The 23,063-nt window shown below is 41.3% G+C and overlaps 1 protein-coding gene across 1 annotated transcript in view; it reads right to left on the bottom strand.

Annotated features, from left to right (window-relative positions):
• Positions 1-9,105: 9,105 nt before the first annotated feature.
• Positions 9,106-23,063, bottom strand: part of LOC109996704 (alpha-2-macroglobulin-like) — a 34,331-nt gene continuing 20,373 nt past the window's right edge. The window contains exons 20-36 of the mRNA XM_020650965.3: positions 22,077-22,203; positions 21,343-21,464; positions 20,765-20,816; positions 20,557-20,640; positions 19,051-19,227; positions 18,062-18,137; positions 17,691-17,847; positions 17,421-17,495; positions 15,514-15,676; positions 15,234-15,424; positions 11,505-11,717; positions 10,869-10,993; positions 10,430-10,520; positions 10,274-10,342; positions 10,081-10,186; positions 9,627-9,668; positions 9,106-9,174 (exon numbers count right to left, since the gene is read on the bottom strand). Coding sequence (XP_020506621.2) covers positions 9,170-9,174; positions 9,627-9,668; positions 10,081-10,186; positions 10,274-10,342; positions 10,430-10,520; positions 10,869-10,993; positions 11,505-11,717; positions 15,234-15,424; positions 15,514-15,676; positions 17,421-17,495; positions 17,691-17,847; positions 18,062-18,137; positions 19,051-19,227; positions 20,557-20,640; positions 20,765-20,816; positions 21,343-21,464; positions 22,077-22,203 — 1,875 coding nt within the window. The 3' untranslated portion in view covers positions 9,106-9,169. The remainder of the gene's footprint in view (positions 9,175-9,626; positions 9,669-10,080; positions 10,187-10,273; positions 10,343-10,429; positions 10,521-10,868; positions 10,994-11,504; positions 11,718-15,233; positions 15,425-15,513; positions 15,677-17,420; positions 17,496-17,690; positions 17,848-18,061; positions 18,138-19,050; positions 19,228-20,556; positions 20,641-20,764; positions 20,817-21,342; positions 21,465-22,076; positions 22,204-23,063) is intronic.

The raw sequence follows: 23,063 nt of genomic DNA, 5'->3' as shown, positions 1-23,063 counted from the left end.
GTGAGTTGTCTCTGGAGGAACTGCAGGCGGAGAGTAGCCCCCCTGCTGGCCAGGTGAACTAGTCCATGTCCTCCTTCCTCTTTAGGGAGGAAGAGCACACTCTGAGGAATCCAGTGTAACCTGTCCCAAAAAAATCAACTAACACTCTTTGAATGTTACACAGGAGAGAGGACGGAGGGTCGATACAGGTCAGTCTGTGCCACAGGGCAGAGGAAACAAGATTATTGGCCACAAGTACACGACCTTTAAAAGACATCTTTGGCAACAGCCACCTCCATTTATCAAGACGTCCTTTTACTTTTTCTAAAACACCCTCCCAGTTTTTACTGACAAAAGTTTCATTCCCCAAAAACACTCCCAAATATTTAAAACCTCCTGACTTCCAAAAGAGGCCTCCAGGCAGACTGAGCCGACCCCTCAGCTTCTCTCCCACCATCAGTGCTTCACTTTTCAGCCAGTTCACTTTGGCAGAAGATATTGACCCAAACAAAATCACAGTTTCTTTTAAAACATCGGTATCTCTCTGCTGGTTGACAAAAACAATGACGTCATCAGCATACGCTGACAATTTAAAACTGACTTTAGAGGCAGGAAAACGAACACCAGAGAGACCTGCCCTCAGTCTGTGAAGCAGGGGTTCGATGGCTAAGGAATATAACATTCCAGATAAAGAGCAGCCCTGCCTCACCCCCCTCTGTACACTAAAAGGAGCACTCAGGCCTCCGTTGATCTTTAGCACACTCGCAATGTCACGGTACAAAACCTGGATCTTAGCTAAGAAACATGGGTTGAACCCAAAGGCGGTTAGAGTCCACCATAGATACTGGTGTTCAACCCGATCAAAAGCCTTTTCCTGGTCTAGTGAAATCAGACCAGTGTCTACAGCCAATGAACCAGAGACTTCCAAAACATGCCGAATAAGAGTGATGTTATCACTGATGAGCCTGCCGGGCACACAGTAGGTCTGGTCTGCGTGGATGATCGACTCCATCACCTGCCTTAGTCTGGATGCCAGGACCTTAGACAGGATTTTGTAGTCTGTACAAAGTAATGAAACTGGTCTCCAGTTCTTTAGATCCTGAAGGTCGCCTTTCTTTGGCAGCAGAGTGATGACTGCTCTCCTGCAGCTCAGAGGCAGACGACCCCTCTCCAAACTGTCTCTTAAAACCTCCAGGAGATCCTCTCCCAGCACACACCAAAACACTTTATAAAAGTCAACAGGAAGGCAATCAATACCTGGAGCTTTTCCATTCTGCAGACTCATGACAGCAGAGTAGAGTTCAGACAGAGACAGCTGGGCCTTAAGCTCTGTGTTGTTTTCAGCGCTGACTTGAGGAAGACCAGTGTAGAAAGACTCACACACCTCTGGACGATCAACGAACTCGCTCGTGTACAGATCCTTATAAAAACCAGCTGCATGTTTTCTGATCCCAGCTTTATCGTGCAGCAGTGTGGTGTTAAAATGCCAAGGTCACAGCAGCCGGCCCGGGGGTCACAGCAGCCGCCGTGACCTCAGCAGTGCTGCCTGAGCATTTCCCCGCACATGAACAATTTTTTCCAGGCATGAGCGGATTAAATGTCCCTCTACACCACACCCAAAACACTTCATGGTTGCTGATGTTGCGAATACCATGTAATTAAAACCATCGACTTTGAAATTAAAAGACAAATTGAGATCATCCGAATTGTTTTTCATGACCATGAACACTTGTCTTCTGTGACAAACTACGTGTTTGAGCAGGGGGGACTTGCATCCCAGAGACACCATTTTAACCTGGGATACTATCTGCCCATACCTGGACAGCTCTTTTACTAACATTTCATTTTTAATGAACGGGGGGGCGTTAGAGATGGTGACTCTTTTAGCCGGGTTGATCAGGGGGAGAACAGAGGTGAAAGTGTCCTTAATGACGACACCTTGTTCGACCACATCATTAACTTTAGCCGTGCTATCTAAAAACATAACAATGGCCCCGTTCATGCGGGAGGCAGACCTCACGCTGCCGTAACCCACCACGTCTCCAACCGCTAAACTAGCCTCCTCCACCGAGCAGCTGACAGCCGGTGTTGTATGTTGTCTGGTTTTCAGTTTAACTGGTTACCTTTGTTTACAAACGTCAAAGGTTTGTCATGGCGACAGCAGATGTTACAATCACCGAGAGGAAACGTAGCTGACCTGGCGAATGCCTGAATGATTAAGATTATAATTTAACTGATTCCAAGTCGCAACTCATATCTACTGCGGTAAATTTGATTGTATGAGTGAGCGCTTCATCCCAGCCACCTAAGAAAAATATAAAATAAAGAAAATATAATCCGTGTTCATGATCGCGCCGAGCTGGATTCGATCTCACTAAAACTAAAATATCCCCTAATCACCTGTGCCCTGCCTTACAGCGTGCACCACCTGAACAGTGACATTTCATCAATTCCATTACGTATCATTTTATGATGTCAGCCTCCTGGTCACATTTTAGTTTGGCTGCTTCTACAGCAACTGGTTACCTCGGTTTATCTTCAAATACCTGCACATATAAAGGTTTTTACTCGAGGCTACAGTCTTACAGACCACAACATAACAGACCTCTACACCACTACCCATTTTGACAAATAAATACTTTGAAACAGTGACAATCTATTTCAAAACAAACACTGAGCCACTGTTTGATTCACATGACAGGAGACTGCTGGGTTGAACTTAGAAAAACTACCTGAACATTTCTATTGCCATGCTTTTCAAATGTAAATGTCCACGGCCACCTGTGATTGTATAATGGGCACTATACACACCACTTGCGAGAAAATAAAATAAAATGTATGCATGATCGTGTCGAGCTGGATTTGATCTCACCAGAGCAAAAGTGCAAACTAATCACCTGTGTGCTGACTTAAACCACATGCCAACTGAGCTCTACTGTTTCATTTGAATCTGTCATGTATTGTTAGACGATGACCAGGTCACATTTTGGTTTGGTTGCAATTAAATCAACTGGTTACACCAGGTCCATCTTAAAATACCGCACATATAAAGGCATTTGCTGCTGGGGTTTCATTCCAATTGTATTGCTTTGCAAATGATAAATGTCCAAGTCCACGTTGTCTAAATAATTTTCATAGTATTACTATAGTCAGGATTAAAAATGCCAGGATGAAGCAATCAAGTAATCAGGCATAGAAGGGAAGTATAAAAGTCAAATGGGGCAGGTGATAGGCCCTTTGCTGAGTAGCAAGTAAGTAGTAGCAAAAAATTAGTAGCAAAAAACAGAATAGCAGATAGAATATAATAGAATAATAGAATAGAATAGTATAATTGATCCCAAACTGGGAAATTGTGGGATTACAGCAGCAGGTTGTCCAAACGCACAATTAGTAATCTAGCAAAGGAAGGAAGCAGCTATGGACCCACAGATGGTAAAGGACTGTTGGACTTGAAGCTGAAGAACATCTTCCCTCCAAAAGTGAGTGGTATGTTCTGAAAAGAAGGGCAGAGAGTTACCATTTAATAAGTAAGTCAAACCATACAGCAGCACTGTGTTCATTGCCTGATTGAATTGTTAGTGTGAACAATCCTTTATTCAGTCAAAGTTAACAGAGCATTTTTGGCATCACAATACATGCATGCCCCCCCCCCCTTCACACTTCCTTCCCACCCCTAATCACACTAATCATTTCAAATGTTCATGGCAATTTATCTAGATGAGGAACTGTATTACCAGTGCCATAGAACACAAGATGAGCAGCAGCATCACATTGCCAAGGTGGTTCGTACTCCACAGGAAGCAAACGACATCTTTGTGGAGTTTCATGGCAGTGCCATTGGGGCTCACTGTGGCATTGACAAAACGATGCATGCAATTATCCAAAGATATTACTGGCCTGGAATGAGAGCAGACATCATGAAATGGGTGAGTGCATTATTTGTTCTGTATTCATTTGGAGCTCATGGAAGTAATTACTTAACCCTCTGGAGTTCCTAGGGACATTTCGTGCAAGCCATTTTGGCTGTGTTAATTCAATATAGCTCACATTTGCCAGAGGACATTTTCGAATTATCATATCGGTCCCTTAAATGAGCCTAAGAAGGCTGTGCTAAAGAAAAAGTCATGCTTAAAGTTCGCTTAATCAGCATAGTGTGTGTGTGTGCGCGCGCGTGCGTGCGCGTGCATGTGTGTGTGCGTGCGTGTGCGTGCGTGCGTGTGCGTGCGTGCGTGCGCGTTCAGATTTCCCAATGTGACCACTATCAAAAGAAGAAGGCTTGCTTAAAGGAGAAAATGCAGTACAAACCCATACAGGTAAATAATCTCATTAAATTGAACATGCTGCTTAACATGGAAGTAGTAGTTTATGTAATGCTTTCGTTTGCATTTAAGGTGTCAGAGCCCTTTGAACTCGTGGGGATGGACCATGTCGGTCCATTGAAACGCTCAAACAGCGGATACATGTACATTTGCGTCATGGTGGACTATTTCACTAAATGGTTGGAAGTGTATCCTCGTACGGTGCACCAAAACGGATCCTAACTGACCGGGGAAAAGAATTTGTCAACAAAGTAAGTAGAATAGTGAGACATGTAATAACTGTTACTTTACACTGCAACAACAAAACAATACATCAAAATTGTGTTCTTCTTTTTAATATCCAATGCATATTCTAGACTAACCAGGGATTGTGTGAAAAGCTTGGCATTGCCAGAAGCCTCTGCGCACCATACCACCCCCAAACAAATGGCTTGGTGGAAAAACTTAATGGCACGATTGAAGGGTGAAAATACACTTTTCTACATGTTTGTACTTATCCTCTCTTATCATGTGTATGTATGGAGAATGACAGTATGTTTTCCTATTTCAGGGCTTTGATAAAAATGGTGCATGACCACCAAAGTGATTGGGAAAATTTAATCAAACCCACTGTGTTTGGACTACGCACCAAAAAACAAATCACAACAAAGTATTCACCGTATTTCCTCATGTATGGAAGGGAGGCCCGTTACCCGTCTGAAATTCCAGTCATGTGTAAGGTATGAGATGGCATGTCCCTGCTGTTGGAGCTGCTTTGGCAACCATATCTATTTATTTGCTATTATGTGTACTTTATGTGTTTATTTATCTAAAACTATGTTACAGATCAGTGATGAAAAGGTCAACAATCTAATTGACAATGAGGATGTATGCAACAACACTTCCAACCTTGAAGTTGTGTACAATAAAGTGGAGGCCAATATTACAGCAGCACAAACAAGGGTGCGAAAAAGGAAATTGGCAAAGGGTGACGATGATAACTTTGTGGTGGGGGACAAAGTATTAAGGAAAAATATCTGCCAAGAACAAAGAAAGGGGGGGAAATTAGAAACGGATTTCTTTGGGCCCTTCACAATCAAACACATTGATGGGAAAAGTGCTGATCTCAATTCAACAACAGGAAAAACCATCTTAAAAATCAACATTGACCAGCTCAAGAAGTATGTGGAACCCGAGCCACGAATCCCAGCGAAATGGATTGCCACGACTTCATCTGCCCCTTTAGCACTGGAATCCAACCCCTTGACATGTCCTAGCATTCCCCAATCCCCAACTTGCAAGCAATCAAGTCCACGATCAGACCCCCTGCCCTCCAGTCTCCAGTCAACTTCAGTCACCCCAGAGGAGTGTAAGTATATATCAATAACATTTTATTTGAGCAGAGGGTATGGTGGTCAGTGGGCATGATGTACCCTGTACAACATTCGGGACAAACACGAATCGTCGACATCTTGTGCTTATGCAACTTGCTATTTTCGAACTCACAGTGCCCACTCGAGCACTGAAGAAAAGAGGGAACATATCACACGGTCTCAGCCGGTTATATACCGGGGATGTGGACCGTGGGTGGGGCCCACCTCGTGGGTGGGCGTGGACTACAACTCTTTCAGTGCTGCGCAGGTGCGCGAACGATAAACCCAATAGCGATAGCCTTACTTATACGAAATAGAACAAAAAAGACTGGGGACAACTACAAAACATATCATGAAACACTGAAGACACAGAACTCAAGAATGTAAAAAAACACTAAAACATAGAGGAACACTAGGATAAGAAAAAAAAAGGGAGACACTAAAGACTAAACTAGGAAACAAACACTAGGGAAGAATGAGACCAAATAAAACTCTGATAATCTACATAATATAAAACCAAATCAGACCAAATCATGACATAAGCAAAGACAGCAAAGACTCTGGGGTGCTGGACTGAGAAGACAGAACATGGAGACAGGAGAAATGGTGGCCACTTCTTTTTCTCTGGCCACCAGGGCTACCAGAAGAATGGCCAAGCAAGTTCTGTTCAACTTCGAATACTTTATTGATGAAGAACAAGCTCAGAGGCATATGACTAGAAAGCAGGTGAAGAGTTAAAGACTCTAGTCCACTCAGGGAGTAAGTGTCTGAGCCACGGTCTTCAGATAATTTCCTTTTGCGCCGTGGACATGGCTGCCTCTCTGTTCTTGCTAGAGCAAGCATTTTTAAGTAATTTTTATGACGTGAGGTTATAAGTAACCTCACATAATTCAAAAGAAAATAATCCTTCTGCTGGGTCCATTGTTTGGTCAGTTTGTTCTGTCATGGATGGAAAACAACAAATAAAAGACAAAACCAAAACTTACTTTCTAAAGAAAGTCCATAGTCCAAAAAGTAATGTTCAACAAAAAGTCCAAACACAGTGAGAAACTAAAAGACACTGGAGCACAGAGATTTGGACCAGGAGATACAAAGAAGGGTTGACATATAAAGAGCTGACAACAAGAGGGAAGGAAACTGAGGGTGCGGTCGAATTGTCATTTTTGCTTAGGAAGATTCCTAACTGAGTGGGATGACCCGGAAGCATTGAAGTGGCGGCCATGATAAGAGCCGTCTGAATTCTCTAAAAGCAAAGGAAAGGTGGGTCAATGCTTCCTTTGTAACCTCCTTTAGCATAAGATACACTGGACCATCCTTTACCCAAGGAGATGAGATATACCGTGCCACAATTCCTTGCGGCCGCAACATTTAAAGCGAGCCGCACATCCGACCATTCACGGAAATGAACAATGACTTTAAAGGGGCTCAGATCATCAAAGGGACATTTTTGTCCAGATGATGTTTTATTCAACATATTTCATTCACTTCAGAATGTTTTGAGCAGTTGTACATTTTTATGCTTAAAACATTATGTATATCTTGCATTAATGTAACAATTAATTTCATACAATCATATTTATTTTGATGTTGATTTATGAGTGGACAGGAAGGTGGTGGTTTCACTTTTGTTACTCGTAGCCTGGTAGCCTATGGGCCTTTTATTTAAATTATTTTTGGTAATTAGGATTATTTCACCAGTAAGAAGGCACAGGGGAAAGTTTTTTAGATACACTTTCAGTAATCCATTTTCTGAACATTGTAGTTTCACCACGGCAGACCCACGTCATTAACCTCCGCCACCGTTAATAATAACATTGCCTAGTGGAAATGTGGTCGGATTGTCAGAACAATGCAATTGCCTTTCCCTAAGTCCTTTATGAATTCTCCTAACATCTCTCCTTAACCTCATGACATTTTCCCCGGGGTTAAGGTAAAGTGGATAGGAGGGACAAGTCGACTGCATCCTTTGTAGGCACAGGGGTAATCAGACACAGGTGAAGACAATCAGGGCGATCAAAGTGGAGGGAAACCAGACAAAGGCTGTTTTAGAAACCGTGTACTACATACTACTATCTAAAGCAGTATGCAGTATATACTGTATACTGCATACTGATTTCAACAGTAGTATGTAGTATGACTGCCAGTCGTCGGTTATTTTGCAGTATGCTTGGCAGTGTTAAACTGGTTTCCGGTCCTGGAATGCGGAAGTAAAAAACAGCCCATCTGGAGGTAATTAACATAATTAAAATAAAATAAGTCTACAATCTCTCATATATTCTGTCATTTATACACAATGCCCTGGGTTGAAATATGATTGGCATGCTTTTAAAGTTGTAGTATACTTTTCAGACATGCAGGTTTAACTTTTACTCAGCTGTGAATAATATGAAGAGCAAGCCAAGGACCCTGTAACTGCAGCTGCTTGTCCAGCTGTGGCACATGCACTGTATAGTCTACAAAGCAAGGCAATCTGAGGTGGTAAGACTTATAAATATATGAACATGTCATTTGTTTTTGGTTCATGCCCATAATGTGGCAAGATATTCAGTCACTGCCACAGATGAGTTCAAACAGCTGCGCTCCGGCATTTTGATCTCTGACCTGGCACTTTGCATTGTGGGAAACAGTACACGAGGTAGACTGGTCCAATGCATACTGTACATTTTTCCCGAATCAGTATGACATCCTGGTATTTTTGGCATACTGCGGATCTCGCAGTTGTTCGCATACTGCATTATGTATTTTGGCCAAATCAGTATGTACTAGTAGTATAGTATGCGGTTTCGAAAAACAGCCAAAGTGAGGAAGCAAGAAATACAAAATATCACAGGAAACATCAAAGACAAGACTAAGGAAATGCACACACAGTGAAAAGAGAAACAAAAGGATACAATTGGATAATAAAACAGTTATTTAAAGCTTAACACTAAAATAAACAACAACACAAAACTAAACCAGAACTCATGACAATTTCATTTCTATATTTTAAAATTAAGTACTAATTATTTACGACAGCTGTTTCCCTCTGCATTTCTGTACAGAATGTCAGATGTTAGTGATGCCATATTTTGTATCTCTTTTGTACATTTGTACATTTTCAAGAAATGTTTAATAAAGTACAATTTAAAAAAAAAAGGATGTCTCAATTCACGTTAGACTGTGGTGTTGGTCTGAGTGAGGTTGAAATAGATTCAGTATTCTGTTCCACCAAGTCAGTCAAATCTAAGCGTGATAATACGACCCTTTCAGGATACGCCATGCTCGCTGAGAGTTCATTGTGCTCTGGAAAGAGCGACGCAGATCGCCACCTGTGTATCACAGTGGGAGCAGTTTGTTTGAATTATGAGAAGTATTTAGCACGGCAGGTTTAGGATTAGGGTTATGGTTAAATAAATAAATGCTGGTATAACAAAATAAACACACTCAAGCAGACATGAAAATAACACAAATCCGCGTGAGTTGGAATGAAATGGAGGTTTATTTCGAATCTTACTGGGAGCATCGAGACAACATCAGTGTTCAGGCTGCAAATGAAAAGCAAAATGAAAATGAGTCACTTTTTTTTGTTTGTTTCTTCACACATGTATGGACTCTTTTTTTTAAACCTGGGCTCCATTTTTCAGATGTTTTCTTCTGAAGGACTAATTGATAGAAGACATTACTCAGACTTTTTCCTACTAGCCCCCTAGTAACTTTACTGCTGGGTGAGCTGAACGCAGCAGGACATAATCAGAAAATTCACAGCCAGCGAGCAGGAGGGGGCGATGACATGTACATCCTGCAACCGGCACAGGACCATAGACTGTATGCATGTGTGAACAACCAACTCTGGAAGATTTTGGGATTCAACCTGTCTAAAATTTTCTAGAAATTCATCAGAATGCATTTGTGAAAACGACTAAAGATTAAGCTCCCTGGCATAAAAATGTAACAACTTAATGTTTGAAAAGAAATCCACTCTCCCACACATTGTTACCTGCAACACAAGGGTAGATGTACTGAGTCTCAGCCTGGTCACCTGAGAGGAAAAAAGAAGAAGAAACCAATCAAAAGCAAAGACAAATTAATGAGCAAACTAAACACAGACATTTTGTCTTTGTTGTTGTTGCAATAAGAGATTGTGGAGGGAAGCACCTTGCAATTTTGGCTCATCTCTGCAATGTTTCGGCAAATTTGACTGAGCACCCTATTTCTCCTAATGCCTAAACAGCTCTGCATGTTAGAAGCTTACTTTTATTTTACTGAAGCAGACAGCTATGCTATACTAGCGAGGCTCTGGCTACCTCTGGCTTTGAGATACCCAATCCCACCTCGAACAGAAGTGACTTTTAAGACTCCATTACAGATTTGAAGGTACTTTAAAGACAAAGGCTTTGGTGTTTAGCAGAACGATTCAGGGTTTGGGTGCAAAGTATGTCTATCTGGCTTACTTGGCTGGTAGTAGTCGTAGATCTTGACCACAGCTGGCTTCAGGTTCTGCACTGGGAGCTCCTGTATGAGCCTTAATTCATGATTGATGGGGATGTCTTTCTGCAACTACAAGGAAAAACAAACAGACAATGTTGTTAGAAACTAATCTGCAGAACATTAAGTATTATTATTTCTCACTTTGACTCCTCTCACCTCCTTAAAGTAAACCATAACATGATCTTTCTTTTCTTCCACACGATCCACCAGCTCGGCACGTTTGAGCTGTGAGGAGACAACAGCCGGCTGGATTATCATCACCATCATGATGACATCATCATCACTCTGGTCAACAATGAGGTATTAACTGACCTTCTTCAAAGACTCTGGGTCTGGGACAAATCCAGAGAGCATTTTGATATCCAGGATCACCATGTTTGTAGTGCCCTCCTCTCCACTGTATCTGTACACAGCAGTAAACTAGTTACTTAAAAAGAATATCCCTCACAGGGCCTTAACCTGAACTCCATGCACTGTTATTATAAGCTCCTTCACACAACAGTTATTGGGTAATAGCCTGATAACAAAGAGGTAACTAGATTGACATTTTCACATATTATAGGTTTTGTCAGATAATGCTTGTGCAAATGAAAATGAGTCAAAAAGACATTGTCTAATTCACACTAACACACAACAAGTCTTAAATCTTTCTCTAACTGTAAGTCTGTGCTGTTTGCATGTATTTGAATGATCCATTATGCAATTATTTGGAGGGAAAATTGGCACCAGTTTGTGTTTAAATTGAACTTACAAGCTCTTGAATTTCAGGGAAAGCCTGCGTCTGTTAGAGGCGCCGGCACAGTCAGCTTCTGGTTGGACGTCCACCATCAATGTGCTGACATCAATAGGAGTTGGGATGTTGTAGTGAAGAGAAATCTGGAAAACAAGTTCACAACAATCTTCAACTCTTCTCACCTGATTTTGACTGAAGTTTTGTCTTTGCAGCTTTTAAAAGCCAAATGTTTACTGATTTACACCGGACGCTGTTACTGTGAGACACTCATTTCAAATGTCAGAAAAGATGTTTTCCCTTTGACTTGTGACAAAAAACTCACATGCCTTTAAATGGATCAAATGTGAAATGTTGTAATGTAAGAACAATATGTACTCGTACTTTAGACTTTATTCATAAACGTGTGTGCTCTTAAATGTTTCACAAATGTAATGTCCATGAACAGTATTTTGCCTTAAATGTAAATTTACTCCCAAACAAAACAAGAATATAAGATGGTGAGTGACGCGGATTACAAGTTGTTTGAATAAGAACAAATCAAATGAAACTTTGGTACCATTAAATTAAGTAATACAATATAGAATCCTCTTGAGGGTCCAGGTAATCATGTGGAAACAAATTGTTCCTAATAACACAAATAGCACGTTTACTGACCTGCGCTGAAGCACACGCCGATCCCTTCACCTGCAGGCTGTACTTTCCGGCCCCGCCCATCAGCACCTGCTCCTGGTAGAGCAGCTTGTTGTCCTGGTTCACGTCAAAGAACAGCTGCATGCTGGGAGACTGGACAGCAACCGTGCTGGAACCTCTTGGACTGAACACCAGGGTGGAGTAGAGAGCCAAAGCCTGCAGAGCCACCACTGTGTCCTACAACACACACACACACACCAGATCAATAATATTTGTTATGAATGCATTATATTTACGGGAGGAAATGCAGACAGCACTTCTATAACGATGAAAGGATGTCTTTACCACTGGGAACACTTTACATCTCTGCTGAATCAACGCTGTAACATAATATATATTTTTAAAAGGCAGAAAAGAAGGTGAGCTTTTATTTTGAAACATTTCCCCGTGTTCATGGAGGAGTTAAAATTTGAAGTCTACAGTTGTACGGTGGCTGACAAAGGCTACCACTCTGCAACGGCCGAAACAACGTTCATTAGGAACAATGTGCAGCAAAATTCAGAAACGATATATTAGTTTAAAAGAAAATGCAAAAGTCCAAAACAAAGGTATTTTTGATTAGGCTTTGTTAATGTATTTGCAGCATGTATGAAGTTGTTTCATTTGCAGCTAGCTGATATTAGCAGCCACGTTTTACAACCTCTCTTTCTGCAGGACTCAAGCAAGTTTTCAAGCAAGTCTCTGAGTTCCTGTCCAGAAACGATCTGTTTGACCCAAATCAGTCAGGCTTTAAGCGGGGCCACTCTACTGAAACTGCACCACTGTCAGTAACAGAATCGCTACGAGCTGCCAGAGCTGCGGGTCAGTCCTCAGTTCTATTACTGCTAGACCTGTCTGCTGCCTTTGACACAGTCAACCATCAAATCCTCCTATCCACGCTCTCTGAACTTGGCATCTCAGGATCTGCCCTCTGCTGGTTCGTGTCCTACCTCTCTGGGCTATTCTTTAGAGTGTCGTGGAAGGGAGAGGTGTCCAAAGCGCACATCTTATCCACAGGGGTACCTCAAGGGTCAGTGTTTGGTCCCCTTCTTTTCTCCATATACACACGCTCACTTGGTTCAATAATCTGCTCTCATGGCTTCTCATACCACTGCTATGCTGACGATACCCAGCTCTTCCTGTCATTCCCACCAGACGACGTTACAGTCTCTACAAGAATCTCATCATGCCTTGCTGATATCTCTAAATGGATGAATGAACGGCACCTTCAACTCAATCTTTCAAAGACTGAGCTCCTTGTCATCCCAGCCAGTCCCTCTATGCAACCACTGATCAATATCCAGCTTGGAACAACCAAACTCATGCCCACAAAGTCTGCCCGGAACCTGGGTTTCATGATTGATGACCAGCTAACTTTTAAGGTTCAAGTAGCCTCGATTGCCGGGTCATGTCGATTTGCCCTGTACAACATCAGGAAGATCAGACCTTACCTGTCAGAACACGCTACACAGCTCCTGGTACAGGCTCTTGTGATATCACGCATCGATTATTGCAACTCTCTACTGGCAGGTCTTCCTACATGAACTATCAAACCTCTGCAAATGATACAAAATGCAGCAGCACGACTGGTCTTCATCTCCTTACACTGGCTCCCAGTTACTGCTTGCATGAAATTTAAAACTCTGCTGCTCGCTTACAAAACAGCGACAAAAACTTTAACTCTCTAATCCAGGTCTACACTCCCTCGCGCCCACTACGCTCTGCCAATGAAAGGCGTCTGATCCAACCTTCACAACAGGGTCCTAAGTTTCTGACTAGACTCTTCTCCTTTGTTGCACCCCGGTGGTGGAATGAACTTCCAAACTCCATTGGATCTGCAGAGTCCCTCTGCACCTTTAAGAAAAAGCTAAAGACCCAGCTCTTTCATGAATACCTACTAACTTAATGATGATGGTCTCCATATTATTGATAATGATGATGGTAATGACGATGGTTTTTGTTGGATAACGATGACTTATAAGATGGTTTCTATACTGATTAGAGCTCTCAAAAACTGCACTCAATGTTGTGCCTCTGGTCACTTCCTGTCAGCACCTGTGTGTCCAATCGGACTCAAAGCTGATCGTTTGCTCTTACTGACATTGTTCCCTTTTTCTAGATCCTTGCTTGTGTTGTACTCTGATGTACGTCGCTTTGGATAAAAGCGTCTGCTAAGTGAATTGTAGAATTGTAGAATATAGGACTCAGGACTGTAGATTAACATCTTGGTTACTTTTTACCAAGAAACAAAGGAACTGATCAATGATTTAAGTCTCCCTCTGAGACAGGCTTTGGAGGACAGGATATTATAAACTTTTACAACCAAGCGGAAACAGAACAGCCTGCTATCTACGAATTGACCCCAAGGACATGAACTGTGACCGAAACCAGTCTCTGCAAAAAAAATCTTTCTGGCTCAAGCAAGGCCCCTTTTACTTTCTTTTCCAAAGTCTTGGCTCTACAATTTTGAAGGCCAATTTCTTAATTTAGTTTCATCGAGATGGCCATCAGGTTAATTTAAATTGGAAATCGACGCATCAAAAGACTCTTTAATATTTTTCCTGTTGGATCCACTTGGAGCTGATGACGACACAACCACTGAACTGCCATTCCACCTCCATCCTAGCTGCACACTCTGACCCAGCTGCTTCAGCATCTAATCTGGCCCAAAGGACCTCTCTGGTAGCTCTAGAAGGGACAACTAGTCGGAGACTGAAACAGGACCAGTCGGCGGAGTTCATCCGAACCACCTCACAGTAAGAGCGTTGGTTCCGCAGTGGTTGTTGAGAGATTAGGTCATGAGCTGTGTCTATTCAGAGCTCCTTTAAATCCAAATAGAATCCCAAAATTTGTTTATCAACTTTTTCTCCTTTGATAATTTGCTGATTAAGTCATTCAAACAATACCGCGTTTTGTCTCATTACTAAATATATAATGTCACCATACGTTATAATTGCATTATCCCGATCATAAGAATCATATTCTTTATCTGTTTCATCTATACCTTATTGTTTACCATTTCTATATTAAATTTTACACATAAAATTCAGAACTTTGTCTGTGTTTTCTTGTTTAAACATTTCTAGAACTTACTTCTTTCAAGATATAAAACTGACTGATTAATTAATTACTACAAGTAATATTAATTTCTTTACTTTGTAAGGTGGTGCTCTGAGGTTAAATAAAGATATAATATTTGAATAAATAAATTACGCTACATAGGCATGACATGCAGAAATTTAAAATGGATATAAACACAAACTTCTCTTTCCGTGAACAAAATTGTATGTCTTTTTTTACAGCAGTGCTCCCACACAAAAAAATCTGGCAATACTTATTTTTGGTTGCATTAAGCACCACAATAAAATAAGACAAATTGTAATTTTTATATGAATGTAAGATTAAAATCAATCTTCCATAAGTGTAAAATTCAACAGGACAAACCTTTGTTTGTTGTTTTCCTAAAGGAGACTCAAAGTACATGGTATAAGTCTTTACATTAACCAAACAGAGACACAATCAAGACTTTGAATATCTGTGTGTTTTAAAATGTAATCGTAGTTCCCTTCTTCAGTTTCTGTTGTACTTGTATACAATAAAATCTAAACTGAATCTGTTTTGGGTAACTTGTTTATAAAAAGAGATTCTGATAACATTGTTGGCAACATAGTTCTCTTTTTAAAAGAGTCCACTTTGACTCTATTTGAGGGTTACCTGTGTGGAGGAGAAGCCTCCATAATAGTTCTGCTTAGTGGTCAGCCATCTGACGATGCGGGTGGAGTATCCCAGGTCTTCAGCAGTAGGAGAAGAGACGCTGAGTTTGGCCAGCAGCACATAAGAGCTGATCTCCACAGACAGAGAGGACGAGGTGTCTGCAGCGGTCTGAGACCAGTGGAGGTAACCTCCTGAAAACACAAACAGAACAAACAGGCACGAGGTGAGATACTGTCACAGTAACGAGACCAGAGGGATTTTCTTGAGGAGGACGACTCACCTTTTTGAATTGCAACTGTGTCAAGGTGTCTCAGAAGGTGAGCACGGGTCTCCATGTCACCTGCCAGGGTGAAGACGTACGCCAGCAGAGCGGTGGCGTAGGTGTTGCTGAGGTCACTGATGGACTCCCTGAGGCAGGACAGGCTGCTTTTCACCACAGGATCCTGCAAAGATAAAAAAACAAAAAAACATGACCTGATAAGGAAGTAATCATTGTAATAAATGAAGAATTAAAATATGAGGGGTTAAAACAATCACAGTTTTAAAAAGAATGTTGTTTTATTAGTATTGAATAAACAGTCTTCTGTGTGTCACTGAATGGTACCAGTGAGCCGTCAGAGTGAGGGGATGAAACAGCTCAGGGGCTGTGGTGTTGTTCTGTTAGAAATGATACAGCTGAGACTATTGCTTTTATTCACTTCTAACCCGCAATTCACACATACTCTGTGCGCGCCGCGGTCCGTCAGCGCCACGGTTTTGCTCCGTCGGACGGCTCGCGCCCATTCACACTGGATCCGTTTCTGGGACGTCAGTGCACCCATGACACATCACAGGAGAACCACAAGATCCCGCAGGAATAAAGAGAAAAACATGCAAACAACATGTTTCTTTGTCTTTCTGAGGATGCATTGTTGTTAATTCAGTTCCTGTTTTGACGTAATGTTGATAAAGTGATGAAAAATACGATCGCGAGTCCGTATATTGTGTTTTATTTTGAAATTGACCGGATGCTTTGTGCGTTTCCTTGTCTGACTCCCTGTCCAGGCTGTGATATTCTGTCCAGCTTGACACGAACCTCCAGCGTACTCCAGCGAAAATAGACTCGCTGCGTATTTGAAACGGAGCAGAGCGCAGTGCCGTTGGTGTCTCGTGCCGGAGACGGACCGCAGCGCGCGCTGTGTGAGCACAATGATTGACTAGAGTGACAGCTAAGTACAACGTAGTGCGCGGTGCTGACGGACCGTAGTGCGCACGGAGTATGTGTGAATTGGGCTTAAGAATCAGAATAAAGCCTGATCAGGTTAGAAAGGCCAATCTGAAGACTCTGAATGCTGTTTGTTATTCAGATCAATATCCATGCAAACACTTGATCCCATTGTTTCTTTCCTGGTCGGTGTAAAATGATTCTGACTGCTCATTTCTGCCCCTCTCCACAGACATGCTAATATCTGTCTGACAGTCCTCCTGCACTCTAACCGTTAATTGACTGAAGTGAGTTTGCAGCTTTAATTAGGGAGAACAGCAGAAAAACACAATACACTGGCCAGTGACAGTCTGACCATCTGGGATTTGGTCAAATGCCTGAATGGCCGACCAACTATGGGCCATTTGGGTCACAAAGAAGGATCACAATGTAAAATGGGTGAGCTATCATGCTGAGAATAAACGATTGTAGGCACCGACACCTGAGGTTAAATGAGCATGACAAAACTGTTTCTCATATAAAGACGTACTTTTCATGGGTAAGTCAAGAAGAAATTAAAAGTTTGCTTGATTCAAATCACGTCAGCCTGCAGAGAATAAGTCCACAAAGGATGTGTTTTAGAACGTGAGGTAAACAAAGTAAAACTGCTTTTTCTTATTCTGGTGACATTCGTGTGTGTGTGTGTGTGTGTGTGTGTGTGTGTGTGTGTGTGTGTGTGTGTGTGTGTGTGTGTGTGTGTGTGTGTGTGTGTGTGTGTGTGTGTGTGTGTGTGTGTGTGTGTGCGCGCGCGTGCGTGCAGCCTTTTAGGAAAAACATGCCTCAGCTTCCAGTTAAAAAGGACATGGCATTCATCGATGTTAGAGCACAGGTGTGCTGTGTGTCAGTCGATGTCTGGGACAAATTTCACTCCAGGAGTCACACTTCATAATAGAAATAAGAAAACAACGACGAAGCTGTTTGTCCTTGAACAAGTCTCTACTCACATTACTGGATGAGTTCATCTCCAAGAAGGCAGCAGTGATGTACGCACTGAGAGTCACTTCATCAGAGACGCCGCCCTGAAGAGAGAGAGCAAACAGAGATTTGTATTTACTGTGACAGGGATGTCCAATGACAATTACACAAAAGTTTATAAAAAATATAAGTTTCTGGCAATGTAAATATGTTCCCATGCCGATAAAGATATTTTCTATTTTGAATTTGACCCATTTTCGTCTTATGTCATTTCTACACAGGGTTAGGGTTGTGTTTACCTTCATTCTGTTGTTGAAGAGTTTCCCCGACTGTTGGAAACAACCATGTTCCTGTTGTCTGCGAACCAGCCAAGACTTTGACTCTGCAATATTTTTTGGGTCAATGAAGACGAAAGACCGTGCTTTGGCGAAGGATCTCAGCACGAAAGCCGTCAGCCTGAGGACATTAAACAAAGTTACACTGTAATCTAAGTGAATGCTTGATTCTGATTGGCTGCAGGGTGTCTGTTTATTCCAGATAATGAACCTCTTTACTCCCCATCCTGCCTTTGTTTGGTGCACATTATACCCCACTGTCTCCTCACATTTCCTGTCTCTCTGTAGAGAAGTCATTAGAACAAGAGACTTAAAGGATTCAGTAATGTTCTCACCAAGTGTTCCCTGATCCGCTTCCAAATGTGCTGTAAGCTCCTCCCCTATGCTTGTAGTTCAGCTGTCTCTGGTAGCCTGTAGAACAATCACAGATGATGACACAGACTCACATTACACTTGTTCAAAACTCAGAAAAACTTGCTTTACGTGTGAGCTGATGTGAGAACACAGCGGGAAACATTCAGGAAAATTCACAGTGAGCAAGTTGAAGGCAGTGTTGACGTCTATATTCTACTACCGTCGCACGATTTAGACTGTATGCTAATGTTTGTTGTGATTGCTCTCAGTGCACTTTCTCACATTTCCCCCTGTAGTCTGAATCAGGATGATCGATGTTATCACAATCCCACCCAGAGGTTTAAACAACACAAACTTCAGATTTGATCAGGTTAAAACAGGATTAGATCACCTGATCTAAATCCATTACAAAACCCTTTTTAAACTTTTGAACAACCGGGCCCAGCAGGTGTTTAAATCTGCTCTACACATGTTTTACTTCAGTAAAGATTAAATCAAAGCATCATGGGGCTTATCATCCATGTGTGGCCTGCTGTACAAGTTTTCTTATAGAATAGCTGTTTCCTGTTTTGAAACACGTTCAGAACTCAAAGTTTAGCATCAAATAAATGATAACATCTTAATAAATCACCTTTTTAAGATGTTTTTTAATAAATGTCATGGATATGTTTATAATCTCACATTACCTTTCATTATGTCTCTCAGTATGAGCCATGGTTTCTCTTACAACAAGATTTTTTTTTTGTTTAGGTGTGTTTCTCAATTGGTTTCTATATGTGATGTTACTATGACAACCATTGTACTTCATCCGCATAACTATCCTACCTGCAGGAATCTTTAGTTTTTAACACATAATGTACTTTATTTTAAGTTAGTAAAAACAGTGAGGTACATTGATAGAAGAATAGAAGAGGAGATAGAATAATTCTCTTTTTTTTGTTGCATTGATATGAAAACAACAGATACACACCACTGGTCAGGAAGTTGCCCGCCTTCTCCATGATGGCCGGGGTCAGCTGCTGCGTGTTCTTCAGGTATTGGAGGATGTAGATGTTCGGGGCCAGAAGCGCCATGTTCTGCTCGCCGCATCCATACGGCATCTGCAGCAGACCGTCCAGGTTCTTCAGAGCTCGGCCCAGGATGTCACCTGAACAAAAACGCTGACTTCATTTCTTGGTGCAAATGTGCTCAAATGGTTAAATGTTGAGCACATCAAGAACACTGAGCCTCACTCAGAAACACACTTACACAGTTTTTACATTCATACAATCACCAACGGTTTCTTATCTGGGATTTATTCTCAGCTAAAAAGAAAATCTACAAATACTCGAAATGACATTTAGGCACAACTGAGAAATTATTAAGAGAAATGAAATCGTTTGATCTGAAATCTGAGGGTGAAAGTGAAACAGAAGCGAGAAACAAATTTCTTAAGAATGAACACATTTTAAGGATTAATTTGTGCGAAAACTGTCGTCTGTGAAATGATTGAACGTGTGGCAGATTGGCATATAAATATCTGCGTCTAAAGGCAGGTTATAACTGTTGACTTTTTTTTAATGTAATTTTAGAGATTGTGACCTAAGTTTTTAGTTTGTTCATCATTTAACATTTTTCAGGTTAGACCAAACATTGCATGATTCAAATAAAAGTGGACTACATTTAAAACATACCGTCAAATTCTGTGTATAAGACACACTTTAATAACTTTGTCATCTTAAAGGTCTGCTGTGTCGAATACTGTATACCTGTGCGACCAACATACCAGTCTAAAATGCACAGATACACAGCTGCACAGAAACTGCACATTGAAGACTCGAAATCATCAGAAATTAGTTTAAACCTTTTTTCCCTCGGAGAGACCCCAAAACAAACTGTGGCTTATAGCAGAGAGATTTGATTATTTTAAATGTGCAAAATAAATGATAATTTCAGTAATTATAAGAGTGTAAGTAAGCTTCTTGAGTCTTGAGTGTTTGTTGATTTTGTCTTAAGTTGTAACAACAAATCCCAGATAAGATAAGAACACTTTGGGAAATGAGTCATCTTAAAAACTTGTAAATGATTTGGGGCGCGCTGGTGGCGCAATGGTTAGGGCGCGCGTCCCATGTATTGAGACTCTCGTCTCGAGCGGTAGGCCCAGGTTCGCCTCCACCCGTGGCCCCCCTCCGCATGTCATTCCCCACTCTCTCTCCCTGGCTTCCGACTCTATCCATTGTCCTCTCTCTGCATTAAAAAGGCACGAAAAAAACTTGTAAATGAGTTGAGGAGAAATATCTTCCTAAGAAGAGTTGGTGACTGGGGTTCATCGATCTTTTCTCAACCTTACTAGTCGAGCTCTTTTTAAAAACCATGAATACAGAGGTCCATAAATCCTTTCAGCGCAACGCCACACATCAAAGTCTGTTAATAGCTGTTTAGACGCACAATTTAAAGACAATCACTCCGGTCACTCAAAGAGAAATCATCAGTTTACCCAGGACTGAAACAAGAGCACGGGCAGATCCATCAATCACATTCTCAGGGAGCGATATCTCTACTTCCTCCGTCAAAGTCTCATCTGCAAACAGAGAACAAATCCTTTACAGAGAAGAACAAAAACAGGGACTCAGTATGCAAACAAAGATGTCAAAAAGATTGACATGATGATGTGGGGAAGAATCTCTGTCATTGACCACGCTGACCTTTGGGACAGAGCAGCCAGTTGTGGGTCTTGATCACCTCGGTTCCTTCAGCCTGAGGAGCAGAGATGATGTCAGTTCCACATATTTTGCATGTGATGCTATTGATAATACTGTAATACTACACAAAAGAAAAGCTGATCTCAATATCATGTCCAGTCTTTTTGTAGCCTGGTGCTATGACACTTTGATACATATAAACACTGGTCTAAATTAGACACATGTATACATGATTTTAAGTATTTGGTTGTCTGTGCAGTGAAGCGCCTGTTTCTTCTTTACTTGACGCTAAATGTGAAAGTTACTGATCACTCTGCAGGCTCAGAGGAAACAACCTGACTACTGTCAGTTGTCAAGTTTGTCTAATACAAATCAGGAGAAGCAGCAGCCAGATATTTCTCTGTTGAGCCAAGAAAAAAAGAAAGATGACAACAAAGCCAGAGTGCTGTCTCATATAGAGGTCAACCCCAAATAAAAGCAGGGTGAGTGCATAGATTCAAGTAAATAAAATCCAGATATATTAATTTGAGTTTCGCTCTATGAGTTACAGATTATTTTTCATTGTGTTGTAAGGTACAAACCTTTACAATGAGGGATTTTGTGACCACGTCAACGCGACCTCTCTCTGGCACGCTCACTATCTCATTGTCACATGAAGCGTGAGACGCCACAGCCTCAGCGGTCACAGACACGTTCACAACCCCTGAAACAAAGGGGAAAAACACATTATAAACTATATGCCAGATAGACTGTTTTCACTAGAGTAAAACAACAAGTTTGAATCCATTTCAGTGTAGGAATACAAAGGAACTTTACTAACTTTATGTTCTAGTTTATAGTTTTTTTTAATGCTTTTGTGAGGATGAGTATGAAGGCAGTTTGAGCAGCTTGTATAGAACAGTTGGTGCTGTCACACACATGCACAAAACTCCTGAAAACAAACTAAAGATTTTAGGGCTGAGGTGCATGTGTGAACTTAAACAGCTGAATGTTTCACTCTGACTTTACCCAGACTTATTCCTGCCAGCCCTGCAATACATTTTCAACATGAAGTTGGGGTGAACTCAGCAGGAAATATTCAGGACAATTCACTGCAAGCAAGCAAGAAGCGGTGATGATGTCAATATCCTCTGACTGATATACTTGAACATATTGTAAAGGTACATATTTTTATCATAGCGTTGGACCACTCCTGGGACACAAGCGACTCGGGAAGATATCAGGAACAGCCTGTCTGAAACTTACTCGACATTTTCAGGGGAGCACGAGTAAAAACGTCTAGTGTCACATAGACAACAATAAACTTGTCCCTCACCTAAAGCTGTGGGATCCATGACCCAGCTGAGGGTCTTGCGCTCGTTGCCACACAAACAGGATGTGTACTGGTCACCAGAGAGGGGGGTGAGGGTGTAATCCAAGGAGGAGGCTGGAGTCACAGTGACCTGTTCAAAAGAGACAACTCTGTATTTTATGATGTTCATTTTAATGTTAGTTTCACGTTATTTTAACTGATTTCAAGTATTAAAAGACATACAAGTATGTTGTTAGTACTGAAGATATATCTGCTTTACTGGAGTATTTTCTAACAACTATTTACTTTAACCCCTTCATATTACAGCCTCTCCTTTTTTTAAGGTGAATTTTGGGGCTAGTTATGCCTTTATTTGAGAGACAGGACTGTGGATAGAGATAGAGAGAGAGCGGGGAATGACATGCAGGAAAGGTCTGATTCGAACCCGGGCCGTCCTCTGTACCTCTTGTAGCCGTCATCAGCAGCCACGTTTTACAACCTCTCTTCCTGCAGGACTCAGGACTGTGGATTACCATCTGGGTTACTTTTTACCAAGTCTCCCTCTCAGACAGGCTCTGGAGGACAGGATATTATGAACTTTTACAACGCCTGGAATAAACAATCGAGCGGAAACAAAACACTCTGCTATCTATGAATTGACCTCAAAGACATGAACTATGACCAAAACCAGTCTCTGCAAAGTCGTAAAATTGACCATCTGTTGAAGGACTGCTGAAGAACTGATTAAACCACAGCGTTCAATTCTGCATCAAAATGAACATTTATGTCTTTCTTCATCTAGATATTTGTAATTTTCACATTGAATGTATTATAATCATCTTTTTAAACTCAAAATCTGATTTTCATAATAGGAATAAGAGTTATATTAGTTTAATAGAAATTTGACGTGGAGCGCCATCTAGTGTTAGAATAGCCATGAATACGTAACCTTCATAATTATACATTTAATTATACATTTAGACGTGTTATAAAGCATACTCTTTGATATTA

Source organism: Labrus bergylta, chromosome 11, assembly GCF_963930695.1.
Source record: "Labrus bergylta chromosome 11, fLabBer1.1, whole genome shotgun sequence".
NCBI lineage: Eukaryota > Metazoa > Chordata > Actinopteri > Labriformes > Labridae > Labrus > Labrus bergylta.
Note: the sequence above shows the minus strand (reverse complement) of the source record. Positions and strands in the feature narration are given on the sequence as shown.